We start from the raw sequence: 26,695 nt of genomic DNA, 5'->3' as shown, positions 1-26,695 counted from the left end.
ACAGTTATATAAATTATAAAGGTAATAAATTACAGTCCGGTGCACTCACTGTGATCAAGGATGGAGAACAGGAGGTGTGGGGCCCTATAGAAGATGCACACACACACACACACACACACACACACTGAATGAGAAAGAGACCTAAGGAAAGAGAAAGAACGAGGGATATTTAAACACAACCAGCGGAGGTCAGCAGGAAGACACTTGCATTGCTCTGCCCACACACTCCTACATGCTCAACATCATTAAAAACAGAAGGGCATGACTGAAACAAGACTGATGTGTTGGAGTAAGGATTCACAGGAAGACACATGAAGGAGGTAAGTGTGCTTTCATCTCATGGAAATATCAAACACCACCATTTTCTTTTCAAGATGCTTGGATTGTACCTTAAATTCATGAAAATAGTGTTAGTCATTTCAGATAAAAAGATTTAAGCATCTAGTTTACCCAAACTGTGAATTACTTATACATTATGTGCCTTGTGCTTTTTTTTAAAAAATCAATATAATCAGAATATTTTTCCTGTCACATTTGTTTTGATGCATGTTTGCCTGAGATCTGCATTAATCTGGTTCTAAAATGAGCTGCACCACCTCTTCAGCTCATTGCGCTGAAAAATATTTGAGGATCTTGCGCCACCCAGTGGGCTGGACTATATCCAAATGATGACAAAAACAAGCATCAAAGGAATTCATTGTTAAGTTTATTTCAGGTTTTTAAAACTGTGGTATTTTCTTGTTTGACATAAGAGCGAAGGATGATGGGACTAAATATCTTTTTTTTTTTATTCACCCCATCTCTAATTTTAGAAGACCAAGCTCGCTGTCAGTCAAAGATGCCACTTGTCGATGTTTCAGAGCTTCGGGCCCTGCACAGGTCACCTCGTCCAGAAAGAATACGTTTTCAGGATGGGCATTCAGCCACTTCTTCAGAAACTCAATCTTCTCATCACACACCCAGGGGTTCAATGATAAGATTACCATAAAAGAGGATCCCCCCTCATCCAGAAAACCCAAGGGGAGATACTGCAGCCGATTCTGATTCAGCAGCAGATGCTCAAGGTTTTGGAGACCCTGGAGGAGGGTTGCTGGCAGATCTCGGAGTTGATTCTCCTGCAGGAAAAGATGGGATAGTTTCAGGTTGTGGCTGAAAGTAGCAGGTTTCAGGGAGGTCAACTGGTTCCTGGCGAGGTTCAGCGTCTCCAGGTGGTGCAGGTTTGTCAGGGCGTCAGGTTGTAGCTCCTGCAGATTGTTATTGCTCAAGTCAAGGCTCTGGAGATGAGGCAGCTTCAGGAGCAGAGCAGACGGGATGCCGGTTAAAAGATTCCCAGACAAGTCCAACCACCTCACACTGCTGTTGACGGAGAACCACTCGGCGTCAACTTTTTCTATCCGATTATTCTTCAGCACCAGATTATGGAGTGAGGCGTGGCTAAAAATGTTGGGAGGCAGGTGAACGAGCTGGTTCCCAGTGAGATCTAATGTGTTCAAGCGAGGAACCCCCTTCAGCAGATCTGGTGGGAGGCTTGTCAGGTTGTTGTGATAGAGCTGGAGGTTGTTTAAAAGGGGAACCATGCTCAGATGATGGGCAGTAACAGCGGCGAGGCCGGTGGACTGGATGGAAAGTTGGGTGGTGTTGGGAGACAAACCGTCGACAGGGAAACGTGTGAGGGAGCTTTGGCCACAAAACACCTCTGTTGTACGAACCGAGCAGGAGCAGAGATCCGGGCAGGAGTAATGGCATTCAGCCAGGGCAGCAAGAGTCAGGAGCAGCCACAAGTTCATCTTTAACACTGCAGAGAGAACAGATACACACATTATTCATATTTAAAATCATCACATTGTAAAAATCATGATCTCAAATGCATGAACCTACCTGACGGGGAAAAGCAGAACTCCCTCTGTTTTGGACGTGGACTCGTTTTATTTGTTATGTCGAGTACATGTGACTCAGAACATAAAATGTTGCAAGAGGCAAACAAAGTCAATAGCAAATAAACCAGCTCATCAAGTGGTGGGCAGTTCACTTTTCTCTGTACTTTCTAAAAGTACCACACACAAATCAATATTTTGTTTTTGCAGGAATTTTCCACGTCGTTTAAATGTTTCCCTTTAATCCACTTTCATATTCTCTTGTCAGGATTTTATTTTTAATTTCCTGGAACTACCTTCTGATCAGGGTCCTCACTAAAATGGAGTGAGTTCTTCCCTGACTGATAACACATCCTTCCACCCAGTTTCGTGGAAATCTGTCCCTTAGTTTCTGCGTAATCCTGCTAAATAACAGACAAATGCAGTTAAAAACATTGTGGATCAGAGGCTGTAAAAGTATTGCTTCATGTTTACGGCTCGTATAGATGGTTTAAATCTTCAAACACGTTTTTGGCGATAGAGTGAAAAAGATAATTTCCAAAACCAATGTGTTACAACTCTTTGTATCTGCAAGTGAAGTGCAAACAAAGCCACAATCATATCTGTTTTACTCACATCATATTTAATTATTCAGTTATTAAAATGTGTGACAGTTGTGACAGGCTGAACTGTGAACTTCACCACATCAGATAATAACCAACACGACGATGGAAACTGTTAAGACTGAAGATTTAGTTCACTTGCAGTCAGCGACATAACCAACCGCCCCAATAAAGACGGAGGTGAAGCACATATGATGGTCTGTGGCAGGAACAGCTTCTTCTTGTTCTTCTGCAGCCACCTCCACAGGTACTCCACCTTCCCATCACACTGCCAGGGGTTGGAGGTCAGATCCAGACCATCCTCGTCCAAGGAGCTCAGCTGGTCCAGAGAACCTGGAGGGATGTGGCTCAGCTGGTTGTCGTCCAGACTCAGGACCCTGAGTTCAGTGAGCTCCTGAAACAGCTTTGGGGGGATCTTGTTGAGCTTGTTGCGAGAGAGGAACAGGTAGGTGAGGTTGCGGCTGCTCTCGAGTACAGATGCATCCAGGGTTTCTAGTTTGTTGTCCTGCAGGTTCAGCCTCTCCAGTTTGGTGAGCTTGTCCAGAGAGTTTGCAGAGATCATCTCCAGACGGTTGTTGGAGAGGTCGAGACTCTCGAGCTGCGGCAGCTTCTGGAGCAGAACACTTGGGACCTTTCTTATTAGATTTCCAGATAAATCCAACCAGGTGAGAGTGCTGTTATCAGGAAGCCACTCTGCATCCACTTTCTCAATCAGATTATCCTTCAGCACCAGGCTGCGGAGTGGAGCGTGGCTGAAGACGTTGGCGGGCAGCTCGGCCAGTTTGTTTCCCGTCAGATCCAAAGTGTGGAGGTGAGGAACACCCCTGAGGAGATTGGGGGGAAGATGCTGCAGGTGGTTGCTGAACATGTGGAGCTCCTGCAGCAGGGGCGTGACGTCCAGGTGCCTCTCGGAGATGGAGGTGATGTTGGTCAACTGGATCGTGAGCATGGTGGTGTTCCTCAGGAGACCCTCGGAGGGGAACTCCGTCAGGGGAACCTCGTTACAGACCACCTCAGCTCTTCTGGTGTAACACTTGCAAAGAGCTGGGCAGGAGAGGGCACCATGGCAGAAGTATGCCAAGCAAAGGAGAGCGAAGAGGGCGTTCATCACTGAGACACAAGACAGAGAGGATGCAGAGAATTAAATATTAAGCAGACGGCACGTTTGGAAAACTTAAATATCTCCCTGACGGATTGCACCACTGCAACAATAAATTAAGTACAAGTGACGTCATTTCCAGGTCATGCACATGATACACGAGTAACGAAATTAAACTTACCGTCTTCTCTTCTAGTTGAATCTGTATCAGCCGGTCTGCTCCTTACATCAGATTCAGCAGCGCTCACTTGCAAATTACCGGGGGCTCAGAATCCCCCCCCCAGTCTAATCATTACTCACTGAGCAAACACTGACCCGTCACTACACAGACATTTGTCAAGGATATGCAGTTGCAACAGAGTGAGTGACTAACCTGAAGGGCAAGTACAAAAGCTGGATTGTGATTTTGCCATTTCAGCTTTAAAAACGGCTGATTTGAGAATATCAAGTTTAAAACATTACTGCGAACATATGTGAGCGATGGTTTTGCTGAGTGAAACACTTTAAGTCAGATGTTTACAATAATTTCTTCTTTGGATTCTTCTACAGAGGCAGCGAGGGAGAGTGAGCGTGTGGGAAAGAAGCGGAAATGCATGATCATCAGTTTAAAATCAGGTGTATTGGATTTATTTTGCTAAAAATTAGATTCATCATCAGAAAAGCTACTTCGAGACTCGAGGTGTTGGCTCAGCAGAAATAAATTATTCACTGTGCCCAGATGCAAACAGTTAAAGTCGCATGGCTTAGTTATATATAGCAGGGAGTGGACAGTATGGAACCAAGGAACACACACATATATATATATATATATATATGTAACTTCAGTAAATGTATTTATACAATAATGTGAAAACAACACAAGTAAAACAAATCATATAGAATAAAAATTGCATCTATGAATGTGTGTATTCTATTAGAATAAGAACAAACTTTTTTTATAAACTTATAAACTACTCTTGCCAAATAAACATCGATTGAAAGTGTAGAAAAATAACCTAAAAGACAACATTCAAATAAAACCCAAGTTCCTTAAAGATACTTTCAAGGAATGTAGAATTGTTCCATTATGAGTAAAAGTCCCAAATTTAAATGTTATTTAGGTAAAAATATATAAGTAGCAGGTAGTTTAATCTATAACAGTGCATCATATTTCGTAAACTTACCCCATGTTTGGTATGTAAACTTTTAATCCACGTAAACTCCAGCTCTAAAAGAAATGTAGAATAGAAAGAACAAGAATTTTCAATCAAATGTAAACATGAAGTATAAAACAGCGAAATAAGAAAATACATGAAATAATACATTCAAGTAAGAACATTAAGGTCAAACTTGTACATGCATTCAATGTTTAGATTTAAATCACGACAGTAAATTGTTTGAATTGTAAATGAAGAGACTTCACGATGAGGAGGAACAGCAGCAGAAGGCTTCGTGCCACCTGAGGTCACACTGGTCAGCACAGTGGGTTTCACGCCAGCTGATACAGAGAATGGATTGGACCTGCAGTGAGAATTTAGCAGATGGGCAACACGATGAACCGCCATACATAATGTATGACGAGTGCCAGTTAGCTTTAGGCTGTTCTGAAAGATTTATTTTAGTCAGGCCCACTCACTCCACATGCAGCACTGAGCTACAGACAAAACTATGCAGCAATACTTCAAACTCCCGAAACATATACTGCATTCACATATACCTGCTACATTACTCTAGTTTACTAGTAGTGTTATTTATACAATTAGGATACTTATGTAGTATAATTATTTGTAGATATAACACATATGTACTGTATATATTGATACACATATACATGCATACAAATATATACATAATATACACACACGTCTAAACACACAGAGCAAGAATAAACCGTTCAACAGCTCTTTGAAAGAAAGTGAGGATCGGCCAAAATGCGCTCACTCCGTAAGGTCTGTGCGCAAAATGGTCCTCACAATGATATAAGTTCCACACTCAAACACACATTGTATACACTGCATTTCCTCTTTTGATTCTGTCTCGACGCTGGAGGGAAAATTGTTGTGTGAAATTCAGTCGAAAAGCTTCAAGATGAGACGTCAAGACACAAAAGAAAGCGTCAGACTCACTGTCTGCGGCGCTGCAAGTCATGTTCTTCTTCAACATCAACATATTCGAAAGGACACATGATATTTCAACACAAATAAAAACATGAATCCTCCATTTTCAGGGTAACAGAGTTTATTTGAATTTGTCATGGATGTTAAGAAAAAAATAGCACATCATCTCTGTTCAGTTCACATTATTCTGTCTTTACGTCTTAACGGGATCTATTTAGTATTTAGCGTCGTCAGGTGTGTCCAAGAAATTCAAGAGTCATAATGATGTAAAATCTTCCATTCAGCAAAACTGTAGTCATACATCTACAGCACAAGCATGTTCTGTATAATGTGCTGCAGCCATATCCACAAAAATAAAACAACCACATACTAGGAGCTACACAGACGTCTCCATCCTCTGTACAAATGATCACACACACACACACACACACACACACCTGACACTTCACAATTCCACTGCATCTGACAGAATAATATTTTTTATGTCATGATTATTATAAAACAAGGCTTTTCTTTTTTCACTTCTTCTTTGGATGAAGTCTCACTGTAACACGTTACCAAGAGATTATGCTCATTTTCCTCTGGTTAAATTGACAAACGGTCCCAGTTCTCATGACGACGGCCGGCCTCTGAATGTTTCCTCTCCACGATTAGCATTTATTTATTTATTTCTCAGTCTTTCAGTCAATCTTTGATCAGCCAGGGTTAACTGTGAAGAGAGAGACAGAGTGATATGACAACCTGGGAGGCTGCTGCAAACACACGGCCACACAAAAACCACACATATGAAACGAGGGAGCAGTTCACACGGTGCATGAGGAGAATGGGCTCGACCACGTAAGGGAATAATCGTATGTTTGCAAGAAGTCAAGTATGAAACCAGATTACTTTTACAAACACTGAGTTCATGATTTACACTTGGCTGCAAATTTGAAGATCACACACAAAAAAACATGCTTGTTTCTACATTAAGGCGTCGACACACTGCAAACACACTGGATCCATGCAGAGGAGCAGTTACCCTCTGTCCCCCCCTCTTTCACTTCTTCAGGAGAATATATCATCATCATCATCATCATCATTATCGACATCATCCAACGACCAACTCCAATCTCTCAGGCCAAACTCAAGCAATCTGAAAGAGTAATGAAGGTCACCGAGGGGTCAGGAGCCTCATAATGTCTAGAGGGCAATGTCTTCCATGTTCACCAGGGGGCAGTATGGAGCTGTGAGGTGACTAAATGCATGTTACGAGGAGGGGGTTAACAGGCACAACAGCACGGCACTATGGTGGACGGGCGGGTGAGCAGGCGGACACACACACACACACAACTTTCTGCTACTTACAGTCTCCCAGCATGAGAGACGTTAGAAAGGTGGGGTCAGAGGTGAAGAGGTCAGGGGTCAGTGGAGGATGATGCGGAGCATGGGGCCAGTGCTGGGGGAGGAGAGTCAGAGTGTGGCTGAGAGGGCAAACTTTGACAAACTGAGACTTAGTCACAGAAACAGTTAGTACCTCTCACTCTGATGGTTTCTATTCGATTAGGTGGCAACTGACGCTGAGTGGGGGGGGGGGGCATGTTGGAGCGTTATGCAATGTTTAATGGAAATCATATGTCAGTTGTTAAGTCACGTTAAACTAGAGAGGATAGAGAAACAACAAATAAACAAGTCGTTAGCTTGTGTTTTAACCTCTGTCCATTCGGAGGAGCCTATTTGGATTTTGACTATATTAAACAAGGCGAGATCATAGACTGTCTCTAAACATGGAAATAATGGAGCCCATAAAGTGAAGTGTTATAGACGCAGCAGTTTGTCATCCACACTGAGGTCGTGCGCTGCGTGAGAGCAACAAAAGCGTCTGAATCAGCTGAACCGGACTTTAGAACAAAAGTTGAAGGTCCGCAAAGTTCATGACACGTCTGATTGAGCTGATGTGCAAAAAGATAAAGGACTAAAAGTGGCTGACACTCGACAGAATGCAAATATGAAGCGATGACTGATGATAACAAGCGTGATAATTAGCATACAGCAGTTCACGCCTCAGCTTTGCACGTTGATGATTCACAGTCGGGCCACAAATTAGGATCTGACCTGCTTTTCTGTTTTCATTATATAAAATAAGATTTCTCATTAGATTAGCTCAGATTTTCAATTTCATTTTTTATCCATATCCTTCTTGCTGCAAAATTAAAAAGTGATCAGGACCATTTACAGTTCATTAGGTCGTCTTGTGATGGTAACAGCTCAGAAAATGATTCCAATTAGTATAAAACACAAATGAAAAGCTGATGAGCTCCACAGAACACACTTAGAATAACATTTTCTCTAAATATTCTCTTTAAAAGTCACATTTAAAATGTTGCATTCAAGGAGAAATGAAAGAAAGCCTCTGGAAAACTGAACAGATGAATGACACACACCATCTTCTCATTGATTCATTCATTGAGTGTGTGAGCAGCTTTCTGACATTGTTTGCACAATCTTACAAAAAACACTGGTTTAATATTGTTATATGAATATATTGAGATTTTGAATTGGAAGAAAACATTGTTTTGTGGTTTGAATTAAAACTAAAGTATGAAAGCAAAAAAACTGCTTCTTCAATCGTTTAAATTTGGGGGTGAAAGTCTGAAATATTTTCTGTGTTCACTCTCCGCAGCGTCTTACCTGGTCTTCCCTGACGACTGCTGCTGTCTGCTGGGCTGGATCTTTATGGCTCCACGGTGGGACGAGAGATGAGGAGAACCCCTGGGTGACGGCCGCGGTGAGTTCCGTGGGGAGGGGCGTGACGTGGCTTCAGGCGGGCTGTTCGGCACGGCAGAGGGAGGACTCATCGTCGGATGTTTCCTCGGGATGCGTTTGAGGAGGTGACTGACCCAGCGTTGCTGCTCCTCCTGTGAGTTGCTCAGCAGGAGCAGCTCTTTGGCGGTGGACATGTCATAGTTCACTGAAAAAAAAAAAGACCAGGAAATATTTAGACAAATATCAAAAACACAAATATACAGCGTGCACCAAATCAGCGCCACTGACCCTTGCACGGCACGATAACTTCCTCCTTTCTGTCCAGGTGGTCTTTGTGGCACTTGGTGTGGCAGCGGCGGCACTCGAGGGCGGGCGGGGGTTTGAAGACGTGCCACAGCGGCCGAGTGCAGGCCTCGCAGCTGGAGGGGAAGTGATAGAGCGTGAGGATGAACTCGTGGCCCTTGTGGCTGATGTAGGAAGGGCGTTCACCGAACGGTATAGACTCCACGACGACCTCCTGCTCCCGTTTGCTCTCCCCCTCGTTGGCGTACAGGATCTGGAGGGAGAAAAGACAGGGATCGAATTTTTATTGATTGCATTATTAACTCATTTAATTATTGAGGCAACTGCACATGATTCATCCAGACAGACAGTCAGAGGAGGAGAGACGGGAATAATAAGCTTCCGGGATCATTACCTGGAATATTCTTGGAATTTCTTTGGCATCTGCACGATACACATCTGTCTGAGTGACGGGTCGGACGTGAAACAGTTTACTGCAGAGATGGAGGAGGTTACTTTAGCTCACCCGGGATCATAAGTGGAATTATTTCTCTCTGCATTACAAAGTTTACGTGTAGAAATGTTTAACAAAATTGTATCATCGTTATTTCTTGTTTAAACCCTGCTGTAAACGACTCACTCAATTTCCAGGGTCATGAACGGGTTGGCCAGCTCTCGGTCCTGCTCGCTGTTATAGAACAGGATCTTTTTACTGCTCACCACCACATACTGAAACACAAGAGGAAAAAACAGGAGCCGACTGGGTGAGAGGAGGGGAAATGACTCAGTGTGCAGCGGTAAGTACAACAAAAACAAAATCAGTCAATATGAGAAATAATGGAGGCCATGTTACTTTTTTGTCCCAGCCAAACCGCTTTGTGTTCTTGGTCGGAAGTGAAATCCAACCCTCCAGCCTGGAGTCTATAGTTTGTGGAGAGAAAAAGAAAAAAAACAGGAAGATGTGAAAACAAAGAGGAGGAGACTTCAATCATGTGAAGCACTTACAAGAACAACATTTCTTAAGCTTTGGTGGCATCAGTCAGAGAGGAAATGATTCGCTGCCAAGGGTCAGCGACAGGAAGTCCTGCCCTTTGGTTTCAACAAACACTGACATACTGATCAAGGGGAACTATGAGGGTTATCAGGAATCAATATTCAGTCAATACAAATCCCTACACATGCTCTCACATCTTTTACAGCAAGTGGAATAAATTATAACAAAGCAGAAGCTGTGAGTTCTCGTGTCCAGCGAACACTGAAGAGGATTAAAGCGCAGCAGAGTCAACACAGCAGAGGGATTAACTGCAGGGTTGAACCCGGGCTGAAGTTAATTCTTTCCAAACTGAGGGAATGGGGATGAGAACACCATAGACTGTAAAATAAAGACGGACGACTATATTGCTGCGAGCCACCAGGAGGCGATCAAGATGCTTTGGCTTCACTTTTGGGGAGTGGTCATGTCGTCCATCTTAATATACAGTCTGTGTTTAAACCAGAGGTTCCCAAACAAACCAGGTTCCCAAACAAGGGGTGTCATCAGAGACACTGAAGACTGGGTCATGAGATGTTTTAAATAGATTAAACAAATTAAAAATAATTTTAAAAAAATAGAAAGAAACATCTTAAATAAAAACTATAAAAGTAAAAAAATAACATAGAACCAGGGGGTAATGGTGGTTGAACATCTCTGTCCCCATTATTTTGCAAGACGGGGGATGAAAAGTTTGGGAACCCCAGTTAAAAACCACTGTTTCCATCCCCACCCCAGGTTTAAACCTCCATGCAGGGTCACCTGCAGGCTCAGGGGCCTGTTCGTAGGTGAGGGCCAGGGGGCGGCGGCCCTGCTCCAACTCCCTGTCATATTCCTCTTCATCGTCAGAGTCAGAGGAGTCAAAGAGAGGACGAGCTGAGCGGAGGTTAGGCCGGGTGTCGATGCAGACAGATTTGTGTGTGCGCTGGTAGGTGAAGGACATGGACTCAGAGGTGTGAGATTGAGTAATGCGCACTGAGTCCAACCCCGAGGAGAGAAGTAGAGCAGGAATGAGAGACAGAGGAAAAGAGGAAGGAGGATAAAAAGGAAAAGGTCAAACACAACCGTTCTGGAAGACAAGGAGCGTCAGAGTGAGAACAGTAGGAACTCAGGAAGAACGAGGAGAGTGCGCATAGAAGTGTGTCTGCTCGTGAAATGTTGCGTTTACCTGGATATCCATCCCCCACGTCCAGGTCGTTGCCACTGCTGATGCTGGTGGAGTCGAGAGAGTGAACGCTGAGGGAGGTGATCTGACAGCGCAGCTGCTCGATGTCGCTGTCCTTACTGTCCAACGCCATCTGAAGCTCCAGACGCACCTGGTTCTCCTCCGCTATGAGCTGAGCGACACATGAACACACGTTTAACTGAAGGTCATTTTCTGTTTACAGTTACAACAAGTAAAAAATACACTTTGAATTAATCCAAACCTATTCAGTGATAAAAATCAGCCGAACATGAGCCTCTCACAGACCTTTAAGTTTGTGTCATGAAAACTTTTATTATACAGAATAAACAATAAGTAAAAGATGTGTATTTATGTTTATATTCTTCATTAAAGTTCAATTTTTTTGTTGTGTTTTATTTTTGGAAAATGTGTCTGTATTTTTTGGGCGCACTGACCGCCTGCATGTCCATCAGCTCTCTCTGGTACTTGATGATGGTGCTGTTGAGCTTCTCCTTCTCCGTCCTCAGCTCCAGCTGCAGCTTCCTGTTCTCCTTCTCCTTCCTGTGCACCTCGGTGTCGATGCTGCTGTGGCCTCCGCGCACCGTCTGCCTCCTGTGCATGACCTCCGCCAGCTTATTGATAGCCTGAGAATAAAAACAGCACTACAGCGTCACAAAGATCCATTTGTGATAAAATGAAGTTGAGTTTGTGGAGACAGAAGCCTGCAGGAGCATTGATGCTGCTGAAAGACAAACTTCTAGACTTTGCCCAGAGTTCAACGCAAGCCTGTAGCTGAAAAATTATTCTTAGCAAATATATTGATATAAACAACTGTCTGAAAGTACAGAAAGAGTATGATGTACAGGACCTGTGTGGGCGTCTAGACACACACCTGAATTTTTAGTGTCCTTTCATTCTGCAGCAGCTTTTCAAACGACACTTTGACTGAGTTCATCTGCTTCTCCTCCTCCTTGGATTTCTGCAGGTCTGTATAAATAGCAGGCATGGAAATTAATTCAGGGATCAGGTTCACTTTTACTGAATGGCAATGCACAACATACATTATTCTATAGACGCTGAACTCTTCACTGACGAAGACACTGACGTCAACTTTTTGTGACATTTCACGGCCTCTTCCCAGAAAAGCACGAAGATGTTGAGACGGCTTTTTCAACACTTTTCCCAGAACCTCATGATATGTCATTCCTGTAAAAATCTCCTGCGTGCGCAGCTCATTAAGTCAAAGTGACACTCACGTTGCTGCATTTCCTTGAGCTGGTTGTTGAGCTCCTCTTTCTCGCTGGCCAGGTTCGCTACGTCCACCGTCAGAGTGCGATTGGACTCTTCCAGCTGTGAAGGGGCGACAGGAGAGACGTGAGCCTCTTCCACACAAACAATAACAAGCAAGCATCTTTATTTATAGAGCACATTTCCAAAATGTGCTTTACAGGAGGAATAAAACGGAAAGATTAAATAACACTGAATATTTGGAGAAATTAACTATTCGCAAATCAACTAATTAAAGGAACCCTGTGGAGCTGCTGACCAATCAAAACACTCCCTCAGCAACTTTTTTGTTGCGGCTCTGTGAGTTGTTTGAATATTTTTCCCGTCTCGCCAGTTTGAAGTTGATCCTCAGAACGACCTGTTTGTGGCACCATTCAAACACTGTCGGCACACTCTTGTGTCATGATATTAAAATATTTACAAAACTGTTTCTGGATAGAACCAAGTAAGAGAAAAAGATCTTGACGCCAGCTCTGATCTCACCGAGCTGATGGTGGCCTCCTTGTCGCCGAGCTCCTGCTTGTGTCTCGCCATCATGTCTTTTATCTCCAGCTCCTTCATGATCTTCTCCTTCTCCAGGTCGGAGTACTGCTCCTCAGCGATGGAGCGAGCCAGCTGCTCCGAGTCGGCCTTGGTCAAACTGACCTCCAACTGGGTTGTCATCGAATCCCTGCGGACGGAAGGAGCCGTTATCGTCGTCTCATCAAACAGCGAGAACCGGAGAAATCTTTTGAGCTATAAAACAAATCCCTGCTGACGTTATGAAAGTCAGAAACTACACTGCGGACATATATCAGTATTTTAATGACCTTCTTCTAAAGGCACGATATTAAAGTCTTTCCCGAGTGAGAGTTATTGAACACGGCGGCGAAGTCGAATACTTGTCCACAGCACTCGGAGGCGGGAGCATCTGGGAATGATGATAATCCGGTCAAACTCTGCTCATCCAGCTAAAGGTCACATGCTGCTTTTTTGGCAGTGGGATGAATTCACAGAGGCCAAATAACACTAATCTGGAAAGTCTGTTACATTTGTTCAAGTACAGATAAAAGTAAACTTGTTTTGTTGTGGATTTCTCTCTGTCAGTGACATTTAACTCTAATTCTCAGCCTATGTGACTTCAGTTTTATTATTGTCCTGGAAGATTCTTCAATTTATGTTTGAGTTACATCTTTATAAAATTATAAATGTTAAAATTATACATTATTCTGTTCGCATGTCTATTTCACTTTTTCTGTCCTTGTGTCTTGTGCGTTTGCCGTCTAATACAGAACCAAATAAAATAAAATCACTTCCAACCAGGTGTTTTACATCGACACCAATATTCTGATATTAACCTGATTAATTGTCTGATCACCTTAACCTGATTAAGGTCATACACAGAAAAAGCAACAATCTAATTAAGACATGTGGAGTATTCTGACCTTCGTCTCATTATGTAGACATGTACTCGTCTTAATCAAATGATAACGTCCTATTGGAGTTTTCTTGGCATTTTGTGACATCGACATACGGCAGTTACCAACTCATTTTTCAGAATAAGATCAGTAATCACAACAGTTACCTCTCCTCCTGATATTCCACCAGTCGCTGCTGAGCCTGTTTAAACATCTTATTTCTCTCTTCACGCTCCTCCTTCAGCTCTCGGATCTGCGTCTTGTAAAGGGTCTGGGAGGAGGAGGAACACAGGCAGATTCAGTCAGTTACACATGAATGTAGATACATATATGAGGAGTGGGACTGGAGGGTGAAAACTAGAGCCCGACCAAGTTATCAGGTCGCTGAAACTTATTTTACAGAATAAAAAATGCAGAGGACGTGCATTCATGTATGTATCAGCTCATATATCGTATCAGAAATTATTTACAACCTAATAATGGTGATGGCATCTGCACCCAAAAATCCCCATCGGTCGGGCTCTGGTGAAAACCCAATAATGAGTTATATTTTTTTTCCCCTATTACATTTTTTTCTATGCAGCATTTCTAATATTTAGCTGTTTGACAGCGTTCAAAGATATAACAGGGTTAAAAAAATTACTGTGAAATATTGCTCTGCCTCCAACTGGTCCTTCAGATCCGTCAGCTGGCGGTCAGCCTCCTGCTTCTCCCTGAAACGGCACCAAAACTCTGTCAGTCATCGCTCGGAGACAACGCACAACCAGAGCACTTCACTCAGATCAGATGTGATCTCCACGTTAACAACTGGCCAAAAATATGACAACATCAGAAAGTGCGGCTGCATGTGTGAGACCTGCGTAGCTCCTGGTTCTGTTTCTCCAGGATCTGCTTCATGTCCAGCAGGTGGTTGAGCTCCTGTTTGAGCTGCTTCTCTGAGGAGCGGAGCACCGACACCTGCTGGTTCTGCATCTTCACTTCGCTCTGGCTCAAACTGCGCTTGTGAATCTCCTGCTCCAGACGTGAGCTCAAGCTCTTCACCTGCACAAACACACGAGGGCGCTCCGTTAACATTTTCATGATGGATTACTACATGGAATTGTTTAGTCTAGAAAAAAAGTCTAAAAATAAGGACAAAGGACCGTCAGAGGGTCCCAGACGTCCACTTCCTGTTTCCTTCTGTCTGAACACGAATTAAAAATCTTTAAAGCGTGATGACATTACATGCAACCACCATCACAAATTCACCGCCACCCTGCTACGCCACCACAAGCTGAGAGCCAAGATCTCGGTCTGCAAATCCGAGGGAGTGCTATTTGATTGACAGTTTGGCTGGAAGTAACAAAATTTGCATGTTGTTAACGATTAAATGTCAGTTTGGTTCTTGTGAGTGATGAATGGAAAAACATCACAGCAACGCAGTAAAAAACAAAATGTCAATAAGTTCACATTAAATGCCAATGTATGACTCCATTTTTCTTTTGGAAGCATATTCATCAATTTTTCCTTTATCTCTTTACTTCCACGCTCGAGGCTTCTTTCCTTAAATGATACACGGTAGTTTTGTGTAATGAATGTAAAAAATGTAGTTTCCATCACATCGGCTTTAAATTATTCAAACATTGGATAATTAATTCCAGTTCTTTTTCATTTCCTCCATTTTTATCAGTTCATTTTTGTTACTTCTCATATTTAGATTTTCAAGTTCGCCAGTGAGTCCAGGTCACAGTTAAATACCGAGTGTCGTTTAGTTGCAACTGGAAAAATATTCTGTTATTGTACACAGAGATGGACGCACCTCTTCAGAGAGCTTCTCCTTCTGTCCCTCCAGCTCTTGCAGCTTGTGCTGCGCCTGCTTGTAGTCACAGTCCAACATGGAGTGGTCCTTCTCCAGCTGCAGCACTCTGCTCTCCACCTGCAGCTTCAGGCTTCGCTCCTCGTGCAGCGTGCTCTCCACCTCTGCACCGAAGGAAATGAACCAGGGAGAACCATCAGGAGGGTGAGCGATACGCTGCACTCCAGGGCACAGTATTGATAAAATAATTTTTGCTGCGCTTTGCTCCTGTTGGGTGCGCCGGATAAATGGCAGCGTGCCGGAAGAAGGACAATCAGAGGAGAATATTCGAAGGCCGGTCCGTTTCAAATGCTGTTTGTTCAAGGTTGACTCAATAAATCTGACCTTCAGCCTTTTCTAATGGCTGTTTCATTTCTGCTGCAGCCGTCCTGAATGACCAAAATTGCTTTCTGACTTAGTATGTAAAAGGTGAGCAGGGGCAGATCCAGGGCCGGGGCCAGGGGGGCACTAACTTAAATAAATAAAACAGTCACTTACTAACAGTAAATATGAGATATCATTCGTTAAGAGTTTTTGAAGCTTCTTTAAAGAACAAGGTACAACTTTCAGAATATATTCAATGATGTGTGACTTTGCTAAAAACTACAGAGCAAACATTAAACAAGGAATGCCTTGAATGTAAAACCTTACTGAATCAGGACTTGTGCCTGGATGTTGGACATATAATTGGCCCCTCTGTAAGTTGTGTCCCCCACCACTAAGGGTGAGTACATGAACTTTTAACTACCAACCCCACCCTGGTGCTTGCTTCTATCCTTCAGTCTTATATTTGTCCCCCTGAATTCTCACCTTTCAAGGCCTCAGACTTCGCCTCCTCGATGGACTGATAGATGGTGTTTTTATCAGCGAGTTTAGCTTTGGTGGCCTTGTGTTCGGCCTCCTCCTGCTCCAGAGTCTGCTGCAGCTGCTTCAGCTTGAACGTCAGGTCGATCTCCTGGTTGCTCTTTTCCTACAGAGTCAGACGTGAATATATGAGGTTTCCAGTGGGCTAATATTCCATAGGAACTTACCATACGGATGTAGCAAATGGAAAATGGGCATCTTGCAAGTTAGAAATGTCAAATGTAGGTTTTCAGGAGGAATAAATCTGGAAATCAAGACTTAGAATACAAACAAACAAACCTTCTCGAGATCGTTGAGCTTCTCGTGTAGCTGCTTCTTCTCAGACTGGACCACGGAGAGGGATGACTTCAACTCTTTCACCTCTTCTTCCAGCCCAGAGATCCGTCCTGCAGATGGGAACAGAAATTACAAAGACCCAAAAAATAAATAAGAGCACATCAACTACAGAAAGAAAAGAGGATCAGTAAGATTTGTCACAGTGTGCGATTGTCGGAATTAGGAAGGTCTGACTGAACTATTCAGAGATGATCTAAGATGAGACGTCACAGAGTTGCTGCATGTTTTTGCCTTAAAACACAAGAAAAACAGTGAACTTGATGTTGATTTCCCCTTTGACTGACTCCACCCATGTGGAAAAAAAAAGAAACACGATGCATCACAGCAAACAGGCAGCGCCGTTGTTTTCAATACGTCCCTTCGACCTCTCCGCGTGGTCCGAGCACGTTGAAGTTTCCAAACAGCGTCTCACAAGAGGCGCTGGCTTCGCTCCGGCTTTGGCTTTTTACAGCCGCTTGAACAGATGTTTCCACCTATGATCAGACATTTCCCCAGACCTGGTCCAAAAACACTGATTCACATCTAATGCTCCGTCCAGCCCCCAGAGTTGTGTAATGCCTTTTTCCTGCTACTGAGGAGATGTTTACTGCAGTTGAATTGAATAGAGACCCTGGTGTGATTAGCCGCAGTTATGGCTGTGAATTAACTTTATAACGTTTTAACAGGCATGTTAAAGTTTGGGATATAAATGGCTTTTAAATAAAGGTTGGCAGCTTGTGTTTAAGTGGTCATTACTGAAATAAAACACTGAGTTTATTGTTAATTTCCCGTCACAGCGTGCAACTGTGTGTAAACTATAGACTTTAACTATGGACTATATACCTTCTCTGAACAGCTGCCACTGTGGCTTCAGCTGGGAATTATGGGATACTAATCAAATCCAAAGACTGCATGGGAGAAGTGCAAAAGAGGAAGCGGTACGTCTAAAGTACTGAACATAACGGACCATAGAACGCGATATCTCAAAAACACCTCGAGGGAATTTCTTTAAATTTGGCACAAATGTTCAGTTACTCAGAGATTAACTGACAAAGGTCAAAGGCCTAACAAACCATAATTTTTGGCCTCTTGAACATGATCTCAAAGATTAACTGGACTCAAAGATGAACTGATTGGATTTCAGTGCTTAAAGGTCACAGTGACTTCATATTGGAAAATGTTAGTAGACTGAAACTGTACTGGTTAGAGAAGGCAGCCACAGGTCAGCGATTGTAGTTGATCACAAGTTGTTTCTTTCCACAAAAGTTTCTTCTCCTGCTTTCTACTTTTTTCATTCCCTCCACACCAGTTATGATCAAACTTGTGTCTCACCCTGTAGCTCAGTGATCGTTTCTGTCCTGAGGCTGCGGTCTCTTTTCTCCTTCTCCAGCTCGGCCTGCAGCCCCATCAGCTGCTTCTCCAGCTCCATCTTGCTGTTTTCCAGCTGGCTGCACTTCTCCTGCATCTCCCTGAGGCTAACCTCCAGGCTCTGAGCCTGTTTCTGCACCTCGCCTTGACTCCTCTTCAGCCGAGCCGCCGCCTCCTGCTCGGTCTGAAGCACAGTGTTGGCCTCCTCCAGCTGCAGATGAGAAACAGACAAGATTAAACTTTTTTCCCATCCTGAAGACAAACGGGGCCAGTACAGCAGCAAAGAAGAATTAATGAGGGGAAAGAAAAAAAGATTATGAAAACAGCAGTCACAGTAGCTTGCTTGATTATGGATAATTAAATTAGCGTGTTTGAATTGCATGAATACGAAACAGTGAAGAATCCTGATGAGCAACAGAAGAAAGAAGAAGCCACGTAAAGCTTCTTCTAAAGTTAAAAACATCCCATCACCTGTTTCTGCAGCTGGATGTTCTTCTCACTGGATATCTGGGAAGTCTGGTTCCTCTTCCTGAGATCTTCTAGCTGGTCCCTCAGGTTGTTCACTGATGAATTAAAACAAACAAATTAAAGCTTACGCACTATTTGATACAACAGATTTAGTTGCCCCCCCCTCCTGAGAAATATAATGATCCACCCAAAGGAATCTGGACATGGGGCTCCTGGGGTGTCCTAGGTTTTCTTAAATTAAGATACTTAAACACTTTTAATTGTCAAAACAAACTTAGAAATACAGTATTGAGCTTTTCCATTATTTTCATTTCTCTTAGATTCACTGTAGGTGGTTTGTCTCCAGCCCCCTCCACAGCCCTCAAAATGTAAGCGTTGTATATGATGGATGGATGGTTGGATACAAGTTGTCCTTCATGCTTACATTCATTCTCCAGGCCACGTTTTCTGTCCGTCTCAATCTCCACCTTTCGCAGGTTGTCGGCGCTCTGGTGCTGCAGCAGGGCTCGCTCTCTCTCCAGCTGCCTCAGCGAGGCCTCGACTCTCTGCCGGCTGTTCATCTGATCAGAGAGGGATTCACAAACAAGGTGAGAGGACTGAACATGCATCCAACATGTATGTGATCCACCCCCCCCTCCTCCACACTCACCTCATTATCTAACTCTTTGACCAGCTTGTCTAAACGGTTGGTAGCATTTCTGAGGAGAAAGAACAGTTTCATTACAGACTTAAACCCACACTTCACCGAGTCAAGAGGAACTCGTCTCTTGTTCTGTTAGAATCACTTCGTACATGCTTCACTTTTTTCTTCATTTACATGCAAATTCAAAGGAACGTTTACCCAAAAATTTCCACACACACGATTTTGTCACTGAGCTGAAGTAAAATGTTGGAAGTGATTTTCTTTTCCATTCTTTTCCAAATCAACCGTGTGTGCAGCAATTGAGCAGATTTCCTCTTTTATCAATTATTGAAATCAAATACATTTTGACGAAAGTGTGCGTTTGTGTGTGTGCGTGTGTTTGTGGTCCAACTGTACTTGCACTTGTGGTCCAGCTCATCTTTGGCCTGCATCTCATGGTCGAGCTGCTCCTCCAGCTGATGAAGCTTTTTCTGAAGCTGCTCACACAAGAAAAGAAATATTACTTTCACAGTCATCTCCATCTTTTATTTTATGTCTCTTATCTCTCCTCTTTTTTTTTTTTACCCTAACATTAAGACACCCACCTCTTTCTTACTGTCCGAGCAATATTCCTGATCCTCAGAGTTTTCCTTACAGTCCTCGATATCCTCCACAGAGTGGCTGTTACTCCCCTTCAGCAGCCTGAAAATGAGACGACGGAGCAGAGCCATGAGTGTTTGTGACCGAGTTTACCTGAGGTCATTTTCCAGCCATGACAACATCCACTGGTCCAAATCTCTCCCAACAAGTGACGTACTTCCCCCAAACCGCATCAATAATTTCAACTGGTTTGTCGAGTGGGAGCAGAATGTTCATCAACATTTATTGCCTGACTTCATGGCCACCATTTAGGAAGCTTTCATGCTGAAGACCCATGAGCTCATGGCTGCAGAACAAAACCTAGAAAACCTGCACTGTGGAAAAATCAATAAGGCCTGAGAATCTTTCAGACCTTCTCTCACATCTGGATGTTTTTACCTAAAGAGAAACCTTCCAACCCGCACGGTCTGCTGCCAACCCTTCACCATGACGGGGGACTTGTAATGGTGGGCAACTATCTCTGGGAATCATTACACAACTGCGCCACATTACTGAACAGTGGACACAGAATAAAAAGCCATTTTTACGACCACTGTAAAGACCAGTTGCATCCTGTTTCTGAATCGTGTTCACAATTTTATAAAAGCTAGAATACCTGTTTGTTTGGCCTGTGCTGATGGTGGTTGCAGTTTTATTTCTGAAACTATATAAAAGTGACCTGCAGTAATTGAGCCACTGCAAGTAAAGACCTGCCGAGAACCCTGACGGCACCGCGCTGCACAAAGAGACGTTCACCTGTTCACTCAAAGTTCGATAAAGGTCGACTTTCTTGATGATTCCAAGCCACCGCTGCTACAGAGAGCCAATCGCCTGTTTATTGAACTTTTTCAACACTGCACTTCCTTGGGCCCTTAAAAATAAACTTTGACATATGTGGCCTCCATGTTTACCAACTTTACCTCCTTGTTTAATTGCATAGACTGCGTGTTCTTCTGCGCATGCATTTAAAAAGATAATGTGAACTGCAACAGAAGAAAAAATCTGAAATAAGCACTAAGGTTTGCAGTGTGAACGTAGCGTCTCTCTCAAATTCATCTGAAATCCAAGGAAGGCTGTTTTCCCAGTGTCCCAATATGTATTCATGTCTGTCTATTGACTTCGGAAGAAGAATCTTGACTCTTGAGAAATTACATGAAACTATATGAACGTTCAGCTGGATTAGTATAAGGTAAACACACGCCTGTAGGTTAAAACATCGATGACTGACGCAGTATAAGACCGTGACTCCAACACAGAGGAGCAGCTTTTTTAATTCTCCTCCTTATGGTGACCTGGGCTTAGAAACTGGACTTCATCACGAGCAGAGGGGGCAGTTAAAGGGGCGGTCAGAACAAGGCGGCAGTGTGGAGCTCAAACAGGCAAACAGTGTGTGACTGCTGCGAGTCTGTATTAAAGGTACGGGTGTGAAGCTGCTTTTTCCTGCACAGAGCTGTCCTTAAGCCCGTTTCCAGAGCTGAGAGGCCCCAGTAAAATATTCCTAAACAGGAGCGCTACATTTTGAAAATCTACATAAAATCCCAATAATGTTTATAAAAGCATTTCAAGTTCTATTTAAATATATAAGATCGGAATGCATGAATAAACACGGGCACAGAAATGCTCAGGATATATTTCAGAATAAAAGACTTACTGGTCCTCCTTGAAGTACGTGAAGCCGACGAACGGAAGCTGGTTGCCCACGAAGGCTTTGGGAGGAGGGAAGGTCTCAGCATCTCCTTTATCTTCCTCAATGTCATCAAAGTTTGTGGTGTCGATGTCACTGCTCAGCTCCGGCACAACTGGAGCCACAGCTGGAAGACAGATGCAGAGAGAGAGAGAGAGAGTGAGAGACAGAAAGAGAGAGAGGGAGGGAGAGAAACTCATGGAGCCAAAGTGGACGAGGAGGAGGAGGTGCAAACCAGGAGAGAAAGATGATGTGACTATAAGACCAAAGGGCCAAAGGTATTTCACTCCTAAGTACTTAAACAACCTCTTAATGTTGAGGGGGTTTATTGTTCAGTGGTGTTTCTGAGGAAACTCTTTGCCAACCTTTGGCGGCGCTGGTCGGAGTGAGCTTTCTGCAGGTTGGCATGAGCTCGGCACCACTCCTTTCCCCCGCACAGTGCTCGCTTTGTGCCCCACACACAGTGCCTTTCAAAAAACGAGGCCTAAACTACGCCAGGAGAGTCGACTCCTTCTGCTCTCAGGGCTCTTTAAACGTCTGCACAACACGCTGACAAAAATGTGTCAAAAGGCCAATCAGATAAAACTTAGCTGGTCATTAAGCCTATAAATGGCTCCTAATTAAGAAAGAACAGCTGCCGTTGGATGGATCGACTTTCCAGACCAATGCAGTTCTGGATCGGAGCAAAGAGCTCATTACTGTTGGGTCAGGACTCAAACGTGACTGGAAGATGGCGGAGAGATCAAGTGCGGGAATGAAACAAATGAGGGGGAAATAAAAAAGAAGAGGCAAGGAAAAAAAAAAGGCCAAAATGTGGCGAGACAGAAAGAGACACAGAACGCTCCATGGAGGCCCTTGTGGCATGACTTCCCAGAATGCTCTCTGATAGCGGGCGGCTAATGACAGGCAGCCGTGGCCACAGTGAGAGTGAAAGAGCGGGAGCAACCCTCCAAACTTGGGGCGCCCCCTCTCATTAGAGCCGTCCACACAGGCCGCACAGCCCGCCCCGCCCACCGCTACGGGGGGGGCACTGCCTCCCATCCCATCCATCCACTCATACATCCATCCACAGCACTGGCTGCTCTGCCCTTAACTATCCCAGTGTTTAATAAGCCTGATACATATGAGGACAACATGGAGCCCAAACTTTACAAAAATAACGCTCTCAGCCACGCACAGCGGGGGAGTAATGTCATTTCTAAACAGACGCAGAAGGCTGGGAGGCTTTAGCCGCTCTGTGGGACGCCAGAGTCTTGTTTCCAGTGTGTGTGTCAGGACATGCATGCGCAAACATGGAGAGTTTGCACACATGCACAGCGCAGCAGTGGCACCACAGTGGTCTCGTGTTCCAGACTGCCAGGCTGTGATCAGTAGTTCTGTCTGTTGTGTTAATCAGAGCCAGGTGAAGCCGAGAGACGGAGACGCAGAGGAAAAGAGCCTGTGTGCAATTATACACACACACACACACACACAGAGGGCCCGTTCATATTCCTAATATATTCCCTTTTTACTTTTTTTCTTCTTTCCTTTCCACCTTAATGATGTCTGACCTGATAAAACTGTATAAGGGAAGCTTGAGTCACGATGTGCAGTAATCACATAAATGAAAATACTTAGTAAAGTATAAACTTATAAATCATAACCAATTCTAGTATTAAGTAAAAAGTAAATGTATTTGACTGTATTTGCCTCAGATAAGTGAACTGTCCATCATTTTGGTTTGGCTGTTATGGTTTCTATATTTTACTTCTTCTAACTTTTATATTTTATATTTTTAATTGACCATTGAGATGGTGCATATAGATTTTGCATTGGCATTTTGCCTTATTTCAATCCTGTCATTTCAATCAGTAAATGTTAATTAAACTATGTAGAAAAGTAAAATACAAAAGTCACAAGTTGCTGTGTTCCTAAATAATGTAACTGCATCATATGCTTACACTAAACAATTACTCATCCATTCTAGATGTAACACGCAAAGTTATGTACATGTAAAATACTGTAACTCTACTTACTACTAGCCAATATCACACAACACAAAGGTTAGTTACTATAAAAAGCTCAATATATCATATGTTTAGCAACTATTATAACTATTAATAAGATTTTTTAACCACAGCTAAATTGGTATTTAAAAGTTTCAGGACAAACATAAAACTAAATATTCATATTTTTTTTCAGCTCTGTCATTGCGTGTCTTGCTTGTGTGGGTGGTGCAGCATCAATGTGACCTTTTCTCATATTAAACTGTTTTCACCGTCAACAAAACACTGCGTCAGTCAAATAAAGTCTAAAAATGTAATTTGTTAGATTCATATGCTGCTCTGTGCAGCCACCAGCACAACAATCAAACATATCAGCACGGATCATATTTAGAGCATGTGCACCATATATGGAGGCGTCATGGCTGAAACAAAACAGACCTGCAGAGGAATGAACTCTGTGATAAGGGGAAGAGGAATGGCAACGAGAGGTTAAAAAAAAAAAAAAAAAAAAAAAAATCACACATCACCAAAGATGGAAAGATGTTAAACGTGCACCTGAATACAAAATGTTGAAAAACGTGCAAATGCCCACACTCACTCTCTCGGATGTTGTCAAAGGTCCACTGGTCGTTCTTGAAGAAGGGGTGGCGTTTGATGTCATCCACTCCGGTGCGGCCGAGACGAACCGTCCTGCACAAAGCGACAGAACCGAGACTGTGAGCGGAGCGGAGCTCGGCCCAAACACAAAACACACCCCGCCCCGCCCACCCAACACCACCAACATGTCATCCCAAACACACGGCCGAGCAGAGTGACCACTCAGCGCTGACCACACTGACCAGCATGGAGAGCCGCATGACCACTGGTGGACACTGGACACGCCTGAAAACCTCCTCTAACCAGTCAGACCAGAGATAATGTGGATCCAGGAGGAGAGAGGGAGAGAAGAGAGGAGGACCAGAGCGCAGGAGGCATCAACCTGACGGACTCTAACACGACAGCTCGAGCTGCTGCTGCAGGTCTATTTAAAAACACACTTTCTGCCTCGCTCTCCCCTCCACTGCTGGGTACAGGGCTGGAGGGGTGCGGCAGTTTAGGTTTGCCACGTGTGGGACATTCCAGACTCAGCCAAGAGGAAGAGAGAGGGCAGGGGCGGGGAGGAAGAAAAAGCCTTTAAAACCCCCACCAAAAAAAAAAAAAAAAAAAAAACCATGCCAGACTTAAAACAAGCTGCTTCTCAAGAAAGCTGCAGGAGTGCAAAGAAGAAAGTTGGAGCAGAAAATGGAAGACTGGAGAAATGGAAAGTGGCAAAAAGAAAAGGTAGGAGACATTTATACATGATGAAAAACATACGGAGGAAAAGGAGAGAGCTTTAAAAATCTAAAAAGAAGAAGATGGCAGTGCTAAGAGGAATGATGGTGTTGAATATGTGTGTGTGTGTGTGTGTGGAGAGAATAGTGAGTAAGAAGGTAAATAAACTGTGAAGAAAAATGAAAGGCAGCTCTGTGCTGGAGCAGAAAGGGCCTGTGTGTGTGTGTCCACCTGGGGGGGGTGGAGTTACTAATGTAAACAGGAAGTGGTTTCTTCCAGGGGCATGGACCAAAATGTGACCCACGCCCATTTATGTCACAACTATCTTATATCTGATATTGAGTCAGGACAAATATAAAAACTGTGCCGTTTGTATTCAGATGGTGGGATCAGCACTATTTTAAACTGGGTATACTGTATATATAAAACATTTTTTATTTATATTAGTTTAATATAATAATGATTCCGTCAAGTTTGGTCTTGATTGACAGCTGAAACTGAAATGGTTATTGGTCGAGCACATGTATGGCAGGACCTCAATCCCGTGGCTTTACTCCACGATCACCATTGGCTCTAAATTACATTAAGTATCAGTAGCCGGATATTTTAGCTTAGTTTTTGTACAATGAGAGGAAGTCGAGATGCATCATACATCTCCAAATAACAACTATTGAGTTGGAAAGGCCTGATAAAATGTACTCCTCTGTGTCAGGCGAATTAGTGTTAAGATATGTAAGATTTTATATGTTACTGTGTTGGTCAAAATAGAGAAATCAGGAAAAAAATATAAATAACTAAACAAACACAAGGAATGCAAAAAAATATAAGATCAAAAAAGAACAAAAAAGCTGCAACAACAGGCTGCAATTAGGTCTCATTCTATCCTACAATCCAAACAACACAATTACACTGGTGAACAGTGCAGCTATGAGTACAGCAGTAAAATAAGAAAAGGAACAGCCGAGCACGTATCCAGACGTCTGCACAATCGACACAGTCTGATATTGTGAAACAGCAAAGTGTTTTTTTTTAAATTATTATTTATGGTTCCATGTGCAGACCTGTCAGTGAGGAAGGCACAGACCAGGTCTCTGGCATCCTGAGACATCTCCACATCATCCGGGAAGACGAGGGTGTTCTTGTGGTTCATGATCTTCCCATAGGTTCCCACCAAGGACTCAGCATAGAAGGGAGTTTCACCTGTTGGGAAAATAAATCTTTTTACTCCACAGTTGCAGCATCGCAGAAAGTATTTTATAATAATATAAGTGCAGCAAACATATTAGTGCACAAAAATACAGCAGGATGAACAGTGGGTCACTTACCAACAAACAACTCATATATAAATACTCCTACAGACCACCAGTCACACTCCCGGCCGTAGTGACCGGCGCCCCCCTGGGACTGGAGCACCTCAGGGGAGATGTAGTCCGGCGTTCCTACAGCTGTGTCACAGTGCACCATGCCTGTCTGCAGACACACAAATACACAATATATACACAAATTCAATATCAGTGAACAGAAGAGAAGGTGATGCAGTTCGGGGTTCTAAGGATAAATTAATGATATAAATTCAAATTCCTGTATTTATAAATACATAAATATATATGTATATATTCAGTTTAGATTCTGTTTTGACTTTTTTATACAAAAGAAAGAACCAGTACTGTTTGCTGGAGCTTAAATGTTTGGTTTCACTGCTGTGGTAAAAACCAAAGGTAAAAAAAACAAAACACTTCCTGACTCACAGCAGAGGCAGAATCTCACCGGGCTGCAGATGTGTTTCACACAATAACCTCTGGAGAACTTGCAAAATAACCTGATGCAACAGTAGCAGCGCCAGGCGTCATTTCACAGTCAGGACACTTGGTGGTGCACTAGGGCCCCAGGAAAATTGAGGAAACTGAGACAGAATGTCAAGTCACCGATGGTTCTGTGGATCACATTGGTCCAGATCTCAGGTTTTCATACTGACTTCCTGTCTGTCAAAAAATAAATCTACTGCCAAATAAATCTACCGCTACTTTA

General features: G+C 43.3%; 3 protein-coding genes across 9 annotated transcripts in view; all 3 read right to left on the bottom strand.

The window, feature by feature from the left end:
- Positions 1-686: 686 nt before the first annotated feature.
- On the bottom strand, positions 687-1,952 carry LOC109635962 (leucine-rich alpha-2-glycoprotein-like). Its single transcript, XM_020097449.2, has 2 exons — positions 1,879-1,952; positions 687-1,795 (listed from the first exon to the last, which is right to left on the bottom strand). The coding sequence occupies exon 2, from the start codon at positions 1,785-1,787 to the stop codon at positions 792-794; it is 996 nt and encodes a 331-aa protein (XP_019953008.2). The 5' UTR covers positions 1,788-1,795; positions 1,879-1,952; the 3' UTR covers positions 687-791.
- Positions 1,953-2,475: 523 nt separating this feature from the next.
- LOC109635963 (leucine-rich alpha-2-glycoprotein-like) lies at positions 2,476-3,896 on the bottom strand. Its single transcript, XM_020097450.2, has 2 exons — positions 3,757-3,896; positions 2,476-3,586 (listed from the first exon to the last, which is right to left on the bottom strand). The coding sequence occupies exon 2, from the start codon at positions 3,582-3,584 to the stop codon at positions 2,592-2,594; it is 993 nt and encodes a 330-aa protein (XP_019953009.2). The 5' UTR covers positions 3,585-3,586; positions 3,757-3,896; the 3' UTR covers positions 2,476-2,591.
- Positions 3,897-5,774: 1,878 nt separating this feature from the next.
- LOC109636100 (rho-associated protein kinase 2-like) overlaps positions 5,775-26,695 on the bottom strand; it is a 29,276-nt gene continuing 8,355 nt past the window's right edge. Inside the window, exons 6-34 of one of the 7 annotated variants that reach the window (XM_069514758.1) lie at positions 25,993-26,137; positions 25,729-25,867; positions 23,955-24,046; positions 21,339-21,498; positions 19,654-19,750; positions 19,466-19,545; positions 19,076-19,124; positions 18,851-18,986; positions 18,430-18,521; positions 17,923-18,169; positions 16,555-16,661; positions 16,222-16,381; positions 15,376-15,536; positions 14,434-14,618; positions 14,221-14,290; positions 13,745-13,848; positions 12,664-12,850; positions 12,150-12,243; positions 11,786-11,880; positions 11,349-11,537; positions 10,897-11,065; positions 10,491-10,703; positions 9,552-9,619; positions 9,339-9,427; positions 9,114-9,192; positions 8,705-8,972; positions 8,342-8,621; positions 7,019-7,109; positions 5,775-6,380 (exon numbers count right to left, since the gene is read on the bottom strand). In XM_069514758.1, the coding sequence (XP_069370859.1) occupies positions 7,076-7,109; positions 8,342-8,621; positions 8,705-8,972; positions 9,114-9,192; positions 9,339-9,427; positions 9,552-9,619; positions 10,491-10,703; positions 10,897-11,065; positions 11,349-11,537; positions 11,786-11,880; positions 12,150-12,243; positions 12,664-12,850; positions 13,745-13,848; positions 14,221-14,290; positions 14,434-14,618; positions 15,376-15,536; positions 16,222-16,381; positions 16,555-16,661; positions 17,923-18,169; positions 18,430-18,521; positions 18,851-18,986; positions 19,076-19,124; positions 19,466-19,545; positions 19,654-19,750; positions 21,339-21,498; positions 23,955-24,046; positions 25,729-25,867; positions 25,993-26,137 (3,789 nt within the window). In that variant the 3' untranslated portion in view covers positions 5,775-6,380; positions 7,019-7,075. Of the gene's footprint in view, positions 6,381-6,692; positions 7,110-8,341; positions 8,622-8,704; positions 8,973-9,113; positions 9,193-9,338; positions 9,428-9,551; positions 9,620-10,490; positions 10,704-10,896; positions 11,066-11,348; positions 11,538-11,785; positions 11,881-12,149; positions 12,244-12,663; positions 12,851-13,744; positions 13,849-14,220; positions 14,291-14,433; positions 14,619-15,375; positions 15,537-16,221; positions 16,382-16,554; positions 16,662-17,922; positions 18,170-18,429; positions 18,522-18,850; positions 18,987-19,075; positions 19,125-19,465; positions 19,546-19,653; positions 19,751-21,338; positions 21,499-23,954; positions 24,047-25,728; positions 25,868-25,992; positions 26,138-26,695 lie in introns of all 7 variants that reach the window. The other 6 variants (XM_069514757.1, XM_069514759.1, XM_069514762.1 and 3 more) reach the window with 6 other exon arrangements.

The sequence above is a fragment of the Paralichthys olivaceus genome, chromosome 19 (genome assembly GCF_024713975.1).
Source record: "Paralichthys olivaceus isolate ysfri-2021 chromosome 19, ASM2471397v2, whole genome shotgun sequence".
Classification (NCBI taxonomy): Eukaryota; Metazoa; Chordata; class Actinopteri; order Pleuronectiformes; family Paralichthyidae; genus Paralichthys; species Paralichthys olivaceus.
Note: the sequence above shows the minus strand (reverse complement) of the source record. Positions and strands in the feature narration are given on the sequence as shown.